Source organism: Phyllostomus discolor, chromosome 3 (assembly GCF_004126475.2).
Source record: "Phyllostomus discolor isolate MPI-MPIP mPhyDis1 chromosome 3, mPhyDis1.pri.v3, whole genome shotgun sequence".
Lineage (NCBI taxonomy): Eukaryota > Metazoa > Chordata > Mammalia > Chiroptera > Phyllostomidae > Phyllostomus > Phyllostomus discolor.
This window is the reverse complement of record NC_040905.2, coordinates 206,283,728-206,295,963: the sequence shown is the minus strand read 5'-3', so window position 1 is coordinate 206,295,963 and position 12,236 is coordinate 206,283,728. Positions and strand designations below refer to the sequence as shown.

The 12,236-nt window shown below is 64.2% G+C and overlaps 1 protein-coding gene across 3 annotated transcripts in view; it reads right to left on the bottom strand.

Moving 5' to 3' along the window:
* The window catches only part of NEK6 (NIMA related kinase 6), a 72,233-nt gene that overhangs the window by 1,560 nt on the left and 58,437 nt on the right, over positions 1-12,236 (bottom strand). For all 3 annotated transcript variants that reach the window (XM_036022203.1, XM_028517304.2, XM_036022202.1), the window contains exons 8-9: positions 8,730-8,824; positions 2,669-2,782 (exon numbers count right to left, since the gene is read on the bottom strand). In XM_036022203.1, the coding sequence (XP_035878096.1) occupies positions 2,669-2,782; positions 8,730-8,824 (209 nt within the window). The remainder of the gene's footprint in view (positions 1-2,668; positions 2,783-8,729; positions 8,825-12,236) is intronic.

The window sequence follows — 12,236 nt, the reverse complement described above, 5'->3', positions numbered from 1 at the left end:
CGTGCAGCCCTCCAGGCGACCAGGAGGTGGAAACATGCGAGAGGATGGGGTGGGGGGCGGTGCGTGGTCACAGACACCGGGTGGAGCCAGCACCCATCTGAGGCCTGTCTGTGCTCGGAGATGGACAGCGGTTACTTACCTGCAGATGACTCTGAGCTTTCCGACGCTCGCACTGTTAGGCAAACCCGTGTGTGTGTGTGTCTCTGCTGTCAGTCACAGAGACGCCCAAACCGGAGGCCAGAACTCCAGGCAAGGGCTTACTGATCATAATAAATGCATTAACATGCAGCAGGGCTGCAGGCGCCCACCCCCTGGCCTCTTTATTGTGCTCGTGAAAGACGGAGCTTTTAATTACCCAGACACCGAAGGCTGCGCCCGCCGCGGGGGTGGGGAGGGGCGCCTCGAGCCTGCATCCCCTCCCCTCCGATAGCCAGAGTGCCAATTATTTTAATGGTAATTAAAATAATGACCTCAGAAAGCCAAGCCTACATCTTAACTTGCATCACTGGGCTCACCGCAGTATTTTCACGGAAAGAGCTGCTTGCTGGAGGGGCTGGCTGGCCGGCCCCATGGGTCAGGGGCAGCGGCGGGAGAGGGCTGGCCCCGAACAAGGGGCTTGTGTGGGCCCCAGGCCGTGCTCAGGGGGTCTGGGGCGGGCCGAAGGGTCGTGCGGGCGTCCTGGGGCCACTGTGCTCGATGCACGTGCCAGGCCTGAGGTTTCGGTGCTGCGAGGTCGGGCCCTCTGGGCACCCTCTGACCGCATCGCCTGTCTGGGTTCCACTGCTGTGCGCACGCTGGGCGCCTGGAGTGGACACCCCCAGACACCCCCGTTGGCCAAGAGGAGACGGTCCTTTTACACAGTGTTCCTCACGTGTTCAGGGGACGACAGCTGTGCTTGGTTCTGACAGGTCATGTACCCGCGGAGACCGGAGGAAGGCGAAGTTTATGTGACCCCCGCTGTCGCTCTGAGTAGACCATGCAGTGGGCAGGAAGTGCATGTCTGAGAATTTTAGAATTCAAGAGAAGCAAAATGTGTCTCTTTCCATTCCTAAGAGGTGAGTGAGGGAACTTCAAAAGCGAGGTGCGCTGGGGGCCTCCAGGGCCTCGGGGTCCCTCTCGCTCCCAGACGCGTGGCCTGGGAAGGGGCGCCTCCCTGGGAAGGCCGGGGCTCCGGGGAGCCGGAGCTCACACCAATGGGGCGACTGGAGAAGGGGCGGAGGGCCCCACCTCTGCCAGGCAGACTACGGCTGCCGGTTATAGGCGGGAAACTGAGGCACAGAGAAGTTAGGATTTGTGCCTACCAGGCTTCTTGCTTCCACATAGTACAGAACTCAAAACTTGAAAGGTGAGAAGAAAAACCAAGTGCAACCATTAACTAGGTCAAGAACTTGAACTAGGGGGGTGGTGGTGTTTTTTATTTTGTTTTTTTTGGAAACTTCCATTGCAGAGCGTAAGTCCTTCCTCCAAGGGCACTGGAGGAGCGTGGGGAGCCGCCGACGCAAAGCCACGAGCGAGGGCACTGACCACCTCCGAGAGCCCGCAGCCCGTGAGCAAGGCTGGGCTCGCCACACCCCGCCTCCAGCACTTACAAGGGATGTGACCTTGGGCAAGTGGCCTAACCCGCCTGTGCCTCAGTTTCCTCACTGTAAAATGGGACGGGGGAGGGTCCAGCACAGTAGGTCATAAACGTGAGATGCCGTTATCAGGAGGCAGCTCGGGGCCCGTGGCCCTGACCGGGGCGGTCTCGGACTCCACCCCCCGCTAGTGTTGACCTTGGACAGAAACAGTCATGGACCTACTAGCATTCACCTTGAACAGAAAGAAGGAAATAGTTGATGCTTCCTGAGCATTTCCTCTGAGCCAGGCCCTGTGCTATACCCAGAGGCTACTCCGGACAGCGACGGGGTCAATGTCAGCCCAGTGCTGGACTGAGCACATCACACGCATTCCCTCGGTCCTTACACGGACCCCGTGAGGCAGAGTCTAGGGTTAGCCCCACTTTGCAGATGAGGAGACTGAGGCTCGGAAGAGTTCAGCGTCCCGCTCAAGAACTGGGGGGAGCGTGCAAACCTGCACCTGCTCCTACACGCTCAGCCCTGCGGTGCCGAAAACCTGCCGCCTCAGCCCCACGTTTTACTCATGAAGGCAAACGCTGCCCCTGTTCTCAGGGTCACGGAACTGAGGAAGACGGTGCTCACACGCAGTGCCTGACACAGCCCGACGCCACACCTGTCAGAGCCCGTGAGTCCGCGGCCAGAGCCCCTGCGCCTGGTGTGAAATGTCAAAAACAAAACCCCCAAGGTGCGACTTAGGTCTGTGACAGCGAAGAGGCCAGCCTGTTCGCCCCGGCTTCCTGTCACAGGAGCAGAGCGGCAGCCAGTGGTGGTGTGGGGCCAGCCAGGGCCACCTCCTGCCTCCGTGTCTGGTTCCCGCTGCCCGGCACCCGCGGAGCCCGGGCCTGTCTCAGCGCACCCCACGCTCGAGCCCCGGGGAGGGGCCGAGCAGACCCCGGTGTCTGAGAGCCCTTCAGAAGCGAGCGTCTCCTTTTCCCTCCGAGCCACTTTCCCGGAAGCCCCCCCTCGCCCACCCCGGCGTGAACTTGAGCTCAGCCCCCTCCCCAGGAGGCCCCTCTGGGGCTGGCCTGGTCTGGCCAGGGGCAGCCACTCACCTTCTCGGAGTAATGTTCTCCAGGGAGAGGTGGGTAGTCGCACTGCTCGATCTTCTGGCAGAGGGAGAAGAGGTTCATTTTGTCTCCATAGAAGGGGCTCTGGAGAGCTGCCATCTGTGGGGGAGGGGGTGGGGGGAGAGGGGTTTTCAGCCTTGAAGTCCAGGTTGGGGTGTGGCCCATCTCCGGGCCCCAGTACAGCCCCCGTCCTGCAGGACTTCCCCCAAGCCCTGAGGACGCCGGCATTCAACAGGAGGGGCTTTTGCACACGCTCCTTGCTGTGTGAGCAAATCAGACGGGACAAGGGTTTCAGTGACAAAACCTGAAAGGCAGCCCCCCAAATCCCGAGGGCTGGCCAAGCGCAGGCACACACCCGCCTCACGCTGCGGCTCTCGGGGGCCGGCTGGGCCGTGTGCGGGGCACACGGTGGGGCAGGGGCTCTGCGCCGTAGGGTGGGTGCCTGGGCCCGGCAGGTCCTCTCGGGGCAGCGTCCTACATTTCTGAGAAGCGAATCCCAAACACACCCGTGGGAGGGTGTCTATTTAGGTAATCCGTGCAGGGAGTCACCTAAGGACAAACGTGGGGGCCAGGGGTGGGGGGCATCTCACTGGTCGCCAGCCCACCACTGCAGGGCTGCTGTCATGGAAGCTGGACACCCAGATCCTGGGGGAGGGGGGGCCAGGTGGCAGGAGGAGGAAGCCAGGCCACTGGCCACCCTGGATGCAGGGGTCTGGGGCCCTCCGTTGCAGAAACTCTGGGTGCTTGCTGTGTGTCTGACCTTTGGCCTCCGCGTCCCTGATGTGGGAAGGGGCTCCCCCTGCGCCCCGAGGGTGGGCGGCCCCTGGGGCGCTGGGTATCAGGACTGCGGGGGCCCCAGTTGGTTCCCACCCAGTGAGGCAGCGGCCAGGCCTCCCCCTCCTGGAGGGCAGCGGACACCCCAGCCACTGCTCATGGCACTGTTGGGGGTGTCTTCAAAGGGGGCACCCGGGGGCCAGGGGCAGCTCCGCGAGGCAGCCCAGCACGGCGCCGGCGGCCCCATCTGCTGATTAGTCCGTAATGGGATTCGAGTGCTCCCCGTCACTCCCACTCGCCGCCGTCGAAAGGCCACCCGGCGCCTCCTGCTAACGAACCGGCCGGGTGTTTGTCCTGTCTGTCCATCTGCCCTCGTCCCCTCGGAGGAGCCAGGTGGCCAGGGCCACTGCGCGTGGGCCCCGGGCGAGGGCTCCTGGTCGCTGGCTGAGGTGGGGCCCTGGGGTTCCTGGGGAAGCCTCCCTGTCCTCGGCCCGGAGGGTGGCCCAGCGAGCCCTGCCTGTCTCGGGGGTGGGGGGCAGGGCCGGGGGGAGGCCGAGGCAGCCGGGCCTGTGAGTGCCTGTTGGCTTCAGTTCCCCTGCCTGCCCCTCCCCTGTTCCTCTCTGAACCCCAGGGGCTTCAGAGCCCAGGCAGCGCCCTTGGGTTTCACAAGTGGCCACTGGGGGGGGAAGCAGCCGTGGCTGCATGTGGGGGCTTCCTCTGACCCGGGCCCAGGAGTGTGTCTGGGCGGCACCTGTGGGCCCAGGCGCCTGGGCCGGGCCAGCTGCTTCCACGTGGGTGTTCAGGGCCACCCTCACCTCTCTCTGCTCCCGTGACCAGGGCCCCGGGCCCCTCTGAGAGGGCGGGGAACGCGTCTGAACCAAGAACAGGCCGCGCAGACAGCGTGGCCCCGGCACCGGGCAGGGAAGGCGTGTGCCCCCTGGGGCTCCGCCGGCCTGGCCGCGAGCTGCCTTTGCCCCCGCGCGTGCAAAATGGCGTCGCTTGGGTGACCCACTTCCCACGATGAAAACGAGACCCTCGGTGCAAAGGGTCAAGTGGGCGTTTTCGAAAGGACGTCTGCTGCCACAGCGGAGAGCAGCTGAGGCTCCGGGGTCCCTTGGGGTGGCCTGGGTGCCCTCCCAGCCGGGGCCGGGGACTAAGACGGGTTTTCTTGTCAAGGGTTCCTGTTCAGAGTAGAAAGGACGTCTGAACGTCGGCCCACGGACAGACACAGGCTCTGGTTCTGCACGTGCCCGGCCTGGGAGAGGGGCTGGGCGATCTCTCAACAAGCTAGTCCGGTGCTCGCACAAACCTCGCCGTCTGGGGTTCCGGGAGGGCCCCAGAGCTGGCGAGGCAAGTCCGGTACCCGCCATCCCCTCCTGGACGGTCTCTCCCTCCTTCCTGGCACCTCCCCATACTGTTTGGGAAAAGTGTCTCGATCAGGGGTCGAGGCGGGCTATGCCGGGGAAGGCAGGAGGGGCTCTCGGAGCAAACAGAGCCCATACACGCCGACTCCAGAGGAAGCAGCCACCCCCTCCGGCTGCCGGCCTCGGGCTGCCCACCCGCAGCAGGGCATCGGGCTGGGAGGGCGGCTCTGCGGCTGCTCCGGACGCTGGAGCGGGCTGACCACGCGGGACAGCCCGGTCTCCCTGTACTGGTCACCACCCTCCTCGCACGGGGCAGAGGGAGGGGGATTTGCTCCCTGCAGCGGACCCTGGCTGCCTCATGAGAACCGCCAGAGCCGTGGCTCTGAGTGCTGCTCCTCAAGCGCGGAACGTTCTCTGCCCGGTGTCACTGGGCGGACGCACAGCCCAGGAAACGGGAGAGTGTGGGCACGCGCCCCCGCTGGGATGGCTCCGAGGAGCTGACCGAGGGAGCAGGGGGATCCTGCTGCAGGGAGGGCAGCGGCTGCCTGGGCCTCCCGCCCTGCCAGGGGCTCGGATCCCCCCTTGTCACCCCGCATCTCCCTGGCGGGTCCCGGAGTCTGAGCCCAGAGCCCCGTCACCCAGCAGCCTGCTCCCCGACAAGGCAAGGGCATCCAGACCCTTCTCCGGCCTGGGCCAGAATCCGAGAGCAGGATCCCAGCAAGGCGCGGCCGGTCCTCGCTCTCTTCCCCAGCCTGCTCTCTCGCCTGCTCTAGGTCCCACGCGGCCCCTGGAGGCAGCTGTGAGCATCCCCCGCCCCCCGCTGGCCCCCCCGCTGCGGACCCTAGGGCTGGCACCGAATGAGCCGACTCCTTCAGCTCCCTTGTAGATAAATAAGTTCTGCAGAGCGGGGCAGCCCGCTGGGCGCCTCCGCGGGGCGTGCTGGGTAATGAAAACAAAGCACAGGGCCTCCCTTCCAAAGCGGCTGAACTCCGGCATCTCTGCTGGAGCTCCCGGGGCAGGGGAGGGGCCGCCGAAGCTCCTCGCAGCCTGGCTTTCCCCTCACGGGGACTCTGGGCGGAGCCCCCGTGTCTCTATCCACCGAGGCCATGCCTGCCCTGCCAGCTGGGGAGGCAGCAGAGGCCCGGGCTCCAGTCCACAGGAGGGCTGCGTGACACCTGGAAGTCTCGCCAACTCTCTGGGCCTCAGTTTCCTCCCTTCGAGCGAGGCTGGGACAGAGCTGGTGCTGTTCTGTGCTTCTCTCCACGCCCAGGGCCGTGGCCCCTCCTGTGCTGCCCTCTTCAAGACAGAGCCCTCGGGTACCCACCCCCCACCCCCGGGGGCGAGGGCCAGGTGTAGTGCTCTGGGGGCTCCTCTCTAGCCCCGGTCGACACCAGCACCCTGGGTGACCTGAGGGGGTCCCTGGTGGACATCTGATGCCGAACATCGGCCTCTAACGACGTCCTCCTTCCAGTCCTTGGGGCCTGTGGATGTGTCACCCCATGTGGTTAAGCCGAGACTCCCCGGGTGGACTACTACCCCCCCAGGTGGTCCAGGCGGGCCCTCAACACAACCACAGGCGCCCTTGGAAGAGGGAGGTGGAGGGAGATGTGACTGCGGAAGAGCAGGTGTGTCGAGGGAGCCATGGGGCAGGAGCCCCAGAACGCACGTGGCAGCAGGAGCCAGCCCTGAGGGCACCCTGCCTTCAGTCTCCTGACAGTGACGCTGGATTTCTGGCCCCCAGAACAGAGAGGGAGTGATTTTATGTCGCACAAAACCACCGTCTCCGCGGTGACGGGCCCCAGCAGCCGCAGGAGACCTGGAAGGGGCTTTGATTCTTCCCGTCCTCGCTGGGGCCCCGAGGAAGGGCAGGCCCACCCCCGGCAGGGGCGCAGGCTTCCCCTGGCTCTGGGCCCAGGGGTGCTCCACGGGGGCCACGCCAGATCCTCAGACACGCGGCCTGGGGCTGGCGGGGAGCCCCTGTCACAGCTCTTCAGGCTGGCGCCCTGGATCACACCGCGGGCTGTGTGGCGGGAGCTCCAGCCGTGCCTGCGGGACGCTTCCTTCCAATTACCGGGCCCTGGGCCCAGATGCGCCTCCCTCCCTGTCTGCTGGGGAAACATACACTCTGCTGCCCGCGGGGCTGCTGCGGAGGTGGGGAGAGGGGCGGCGGCGGCGGCAGCTCAGGGCGGAGCCCCTGCCGACGGTCACCCCTGGAGGGGCTGGCCACGCAAGTCCATGTCTGTGGGAGGCCCAGGGCCACTAGGTTGAGGTCAGCCCCTGCGGTCCCCGAGGACATCGATGCCCACGGGACGTGACTGATGGATGTCATCGATTTCACACGGCTGACGTGTCCCTCCCCGGCTGCAAGCCGCCTGGCCCCAGACGCCGCCAACAAACAAATCAACCTGGCGACCCAGCGCCTCTGTGCCGGGGAGCTGCTAACGTAGACGCTGTGGTATCAGACCTGCGTTTAGGTGCCCGAGACAAGGACTCGGAGGGCCGCCTGGCCGGGGATCCGAGAGGCAAGCCCTGCGGACGCGCTCGGGCCGCGTCTGCCTCTGGGGGCTGAAGCAAAGGTTCGGGCAGAGAGCAGGGCGGCTCGAGCGTGGACGGCGTGGTACGCACACGGGGGGGGGGGGGGCGGGCAGCTGCCGTCCTCCCCACGTGCCCCTGTCCCACCCTGGTCTGCGTCTCTGGGGGTTTGTTTGGAGACCCTCGAGTTTCACAGAGGCAGGCTGCGGCTTACAGAAACCCCAGGTTCAGAATGGAAAGCTAAGGACCCAGCCACCTGGACCAGGGACAATATCCACGAGGGCAGGAGGGCAAAGCTGCACCCTCCTCGGGGCAGGGACCGGGCTGCGCTCAGGCCTCCCGCTGGCCGGGACAGAAGGGAGACGTGGTCGGCTGTGGAGCCTGGCAGCCAGAGGCAGGCAGCCAGCACCAGCTGCTGTTCCCACAGCGGGTCAGGGGCTGGCGGACGGCGAGGAGGAGGCGAGGCCATTCGCACCCCACAAGGAGGCAAGGTGTGGCCCCATGTTACACCCAGCCGACTGGGGGTGCTGAGCCACCCCGGGGTCATCAGGCACTGAGGGGGAGCGAGCTTCGAACTCGGGTCCTTCTGACCAAAGTCTGGGCTCCCACCAGGACCCTGCATCTCTCTTACCCGCATTTCCTCAGTTACGTGACTGTGCATGTGCGTGCGCTTGCACACACACACATACACGTGCTAATTCAGAATGGCCCCCTCTGGCCACCTGCTGGGTCCTGGGAGACACAGAGCAGCAACACCTGCCCCCCCTTCCCCCCCACACTCAGGACAGACGTCCGGGTGGATGATGGCTTCTTAGGGGTAGCCTGGAATCCCCTGCTCAGACCCAGGCTGGGACTTGGGGGGGCAGGGCTGTTGATGCTGGAGCACTGAGCCCAGGGACAGCCAGGGTTGCACGTGGCCTGGGCGTGGCTTTGTCACTGGCCTCAGCTGCCCCCGTGGCCACAGTCTTTACCCAAAGAAGCAACTGGACTTGGAGGGGCAGCTGGAAGGAATTCCAGCACCGGCTCGTCTGGGGCCAAGGTAGTGGGAGGGTGTGGAGCTTGGAGCTACTGGAGGGCTCGGGCCTCCCACTGTCCTGCCCCGGCAGCTTCACGGCTGAAAGCGGCCCGTGCTCCCCAGACCAGACCCCCAGGCGTCTGGGGCCCCAGGGGTGGGGGCATCGTTTGTTCACATGTCGTGCCGTGTCCGAGCTTACCGAGGCTCAGACACGCGCCTGTCCCTCCGCTCCGGATGGCCACCAGATCTGGGAACAGACCCAGACGCACAGGCAGGCATCGCCCACCCCGGGCTCCCACCCTGAGCTGGCGGAGTGCACCCCGCCCTGCAGGGGGTCCACCAAGGACGCCGCTGGGCTCACCTCATACAGCAAACACCCCAGAGACCAGATGTCGGACTTGAAGTTGTAGCCGTTCTCGTGGATCCTCTCCGGTGACATGTAGTAGGGGGTCCCCACTGAAACACAGCAAGGGGGCGGGGTGAGTGCTTATTCTCTGTGCAGGGGCGGGGCACAGGGGCTGGGGAGAGGCCCGGGCTCAGTGTCACAGGGACCCGGGCAGCCCGTTCCCCCTCCTCCCGGGCCCTCCTCTTCCACAGGAGAGGGCCGGGCTGGGTTGGAGGCGCCCATGCTGGGAGGGCACGAGAAGCCCCCAGGCACAGGGACCCACCCAGGCCTGAGAATCATTCTGGGGGCTGGGCATCCGGGAAGTGGGTTTCTGTCAACACCCAGGGAATGGGACACAGCAGCCGAGCTCCGGGTAGCAACTGACCAACTGCCACTGTCCACGGGGACCGAGCATGTCACATGTGTTAGCTCCTTTGTGTCCCTAACAGCCCCATGAGCAGGCGTCCCACTTTACAGATGGGGAAACGGAGACTCAGAAAAGCAGCCAGACTGGGTTCAAACCCAGATCTTCAGGCTCCAGAAATGGAGCCCTCAGCCGCCACCCTCAGCTGGCACGGACTGGCACATCCAGATTGGGGGGTGGCCGAGACTTCTTACACCGGGCAGAAAAGACACTCACACTCAAAGAAAAGATTGGTAAACTCGACTCCATCAAAACTAGGAACCTCAGTTCACCAAAAGGCCACTCACACAGTTAAAAGGCGCAGCGGGAGAGGAAACTCTCCGTATACAGACCAACAGCGGCCTCGTGTGCAGAAGACATTTGAACATTCCTATAAATCAGTAAGGAGAAGACAGACAACCCCCGACCTCAAATTAACAACCCGAAGAGGCACGTCACGAAGGGAACATCCAATGGACAAGAAGCACAGGGAACGATGCTGTTTTTCTCATTCCTCATCGAAAGCACCCTGAAGTACGGCCCCCTGCTACCTGAACGGTTCAAGTTCAAAGGATTGGGAGGAACCGAGGCTGGAACCCTCACATGTGGCTGATGATGGGGGGGCTCTAGAGTGGCCCAGCCATGGGGCAAACAGTGTGGCCAAGCACGGCCAGCACCAGGACCCTGCAAGTCCCTTCCCAGGTGTGTGTGTGTGTATCCCCCAGAGAAGGGAGTGCTTCTGTCCATTGAGACAGGATCAGCAATGTGCGGAGTGGCTTTATCTGCCACAGCCAGAAACTAGAAACCGGTGTCAGCTGCCAGCAGAATGGATAGGGTTCCATAATGCGGTTCATGCACACGGCAGAATACTACACAGCCACGAACAAGAACACACCTCAGGCACATGCCACAGTGCAGGTCCATCTCACAGCCGTTGTGGGGAGCGAAAGCAGCCAGGCGCAAATGAGCACACACCAGGATCCCGTTTTTATCAAGAACAGGAAAAACTGCTCCACAGGGGCAGTCATCAGGGATGGGCTCGAGGGAGCTTTGCTGTATACACGTCATGTCTCAGTTAAAAAAGCAGAGGGGGCACACTTTTGAAGATCTGGCACTGTGCAAAGATGGAAGGATTTCCTGAGAGGTGGTGAGCTCCCCATCACCAGAGACATGCAAGCTGCAGCAAGGGGCTGATTTGGCAGGGCTGAGCAGGGGCCCAGGAATCTGGATTTGTAATTGAGATTCTGATTCTAGTCCCAGGGTGCAGTGCACCCTGGGACCCGTGGTCAAGCCCCTTCCTGGCCACACATGCGGGCCAGCCCTAACACCTCTTGCCACCCCACAGTCTCGTCCTCTGCTCACCTGAGATCTGCCTGGGCGTCTGGGGGGGGGCTTTGGGAGAGAGGGCCTGCGCGGTGGCGGTGGCCGGGTCCTGAAAGCGAAGCTCTGAGTGCCCGGCCCCTGTTCGAGTCCCCTGCACCGGCCCTCCCCCCAGCCCCAGCCCCAGCCCCAGCCCGCTCCACCTCTGTGCCTCCGCGCCTTTGCACATGCAGCTCCCTGTGCCTCCTGGAGAGCTCCTCTACGGTCCAGCCACACCGCCCCTCCCCCCGGCCGGGGAGCGCTGGCCACTCAGGAAGGACGTCGGGTCTGCCCCTCTGTTCTGTCACCCCTCTCTCCCCCTGCCGGGGCCCTGGTCCCTGCCTCAGCACTGCTCGTGGTGAACGCCGTGGGCCCACAGGACAGAAACGTTGGGGAGCTCACCACCCCTCCCTCTGAATCTCCACCCCATCTGCCCCTTCGCTGCTTTTTCTGCTCTTGCCCCACGCCCCACTGGTGTGGCGGACAAAAGGCAAACGCCCGAATGTCGTCTGGACCTCCTTCTGGATGCCAGTGCTGCAGGCGCCAGACACCCATCAGTCTGTCCATCCGTCATCCACCCGCCCGCCATCTGCTCGTCTGTCCACCCATTCAAAAGTCCGTCTGTCCGTGCCCCCACCCCCACCCCCACCCGTGACTGTCCATCCAGCGTTGCTCATCTACCCACCCATCCTCGGCCCGCTGACCCTTCTGTACCCAATGGTAACTGAGCTCAACGTGGTGCCGGGCCTTCCCAGGAGTGAGCCCCTCGGCAGGTAGTGAGCTGCCCGCCCCAGGAACTGTCCAGAAGGAGCCGGCGGATCGAGGAAAGGCTGGGTTGATCAGCGGCTGCAGCCGAACCCCCTGAAGGAGCTCACTGAAACTCTGGCTCCCTGCCGCACCCCAGACCCGTGGGATCGGAATCACCAGGGCCGGCCTGGAACACCTGCATCTCTCTCACAGGCTCCAGGGAGGTCTGGTGCTCGCCACAGTCTGAGCGGGGCTGTGCAGAGCCCCGCCACCCGCCACCCGCCAGCCCTTCAGGTGCTCGGAAACATCTGTGGAACAAATGGACTTACGACGTGTTAGCTGAGGGCAGTTTGGGCTGGGCCTGCGGGGCACCGGGGCAGATCCTGCAGGCCCCCGGCCCGGGGGAGGGCCTGCTCCCCCTTGGCCTGTGAGTCTTAAAGCTGCAGGCGGTGAACACAGCACCGCCTCCTGTTTTGCCAGCGTCCCCTGGGATGAATGAAGTCTGTAAAACCTGACTTTTATACTGACAAGTCCTCCGACATTCTGACGCATAATGCACAACTCACGTGAGCTTTCAAAAATAAGACAAGAGACTTCAAAGAGGTTCCAAGCTTGGGGCCGGCCCTGGAGGACGGGATTCTGGGAAAGAGTGGGAGACGCTGGCCAGGGGCGGTGCCCCGAAGGCCTCGTCTGGCCCCAGGGGGTCCTCGGTGGGCGCTTGGGCCTGCCGTCGGGGTCTCAAATCCCCTCCCATCGGACCAGCCAGCTCGGCGGCCGCATCCTCCCTCCTCACAGCGGGGGCCCGAGCTCTGCGTACAAGAGAGGGGCCTAAGGCACCCCCACCACCCTGCGTCTTCACCTGGAACGCCCAGATTTCAGACCCCCCGGATATCGGAGGGGAACCTCGGGCCTCAAAGCGGAGGCTGATTAAAAAAAGACCCCGCATCCCCGAGATGCACCATTCCCGTCCAAAC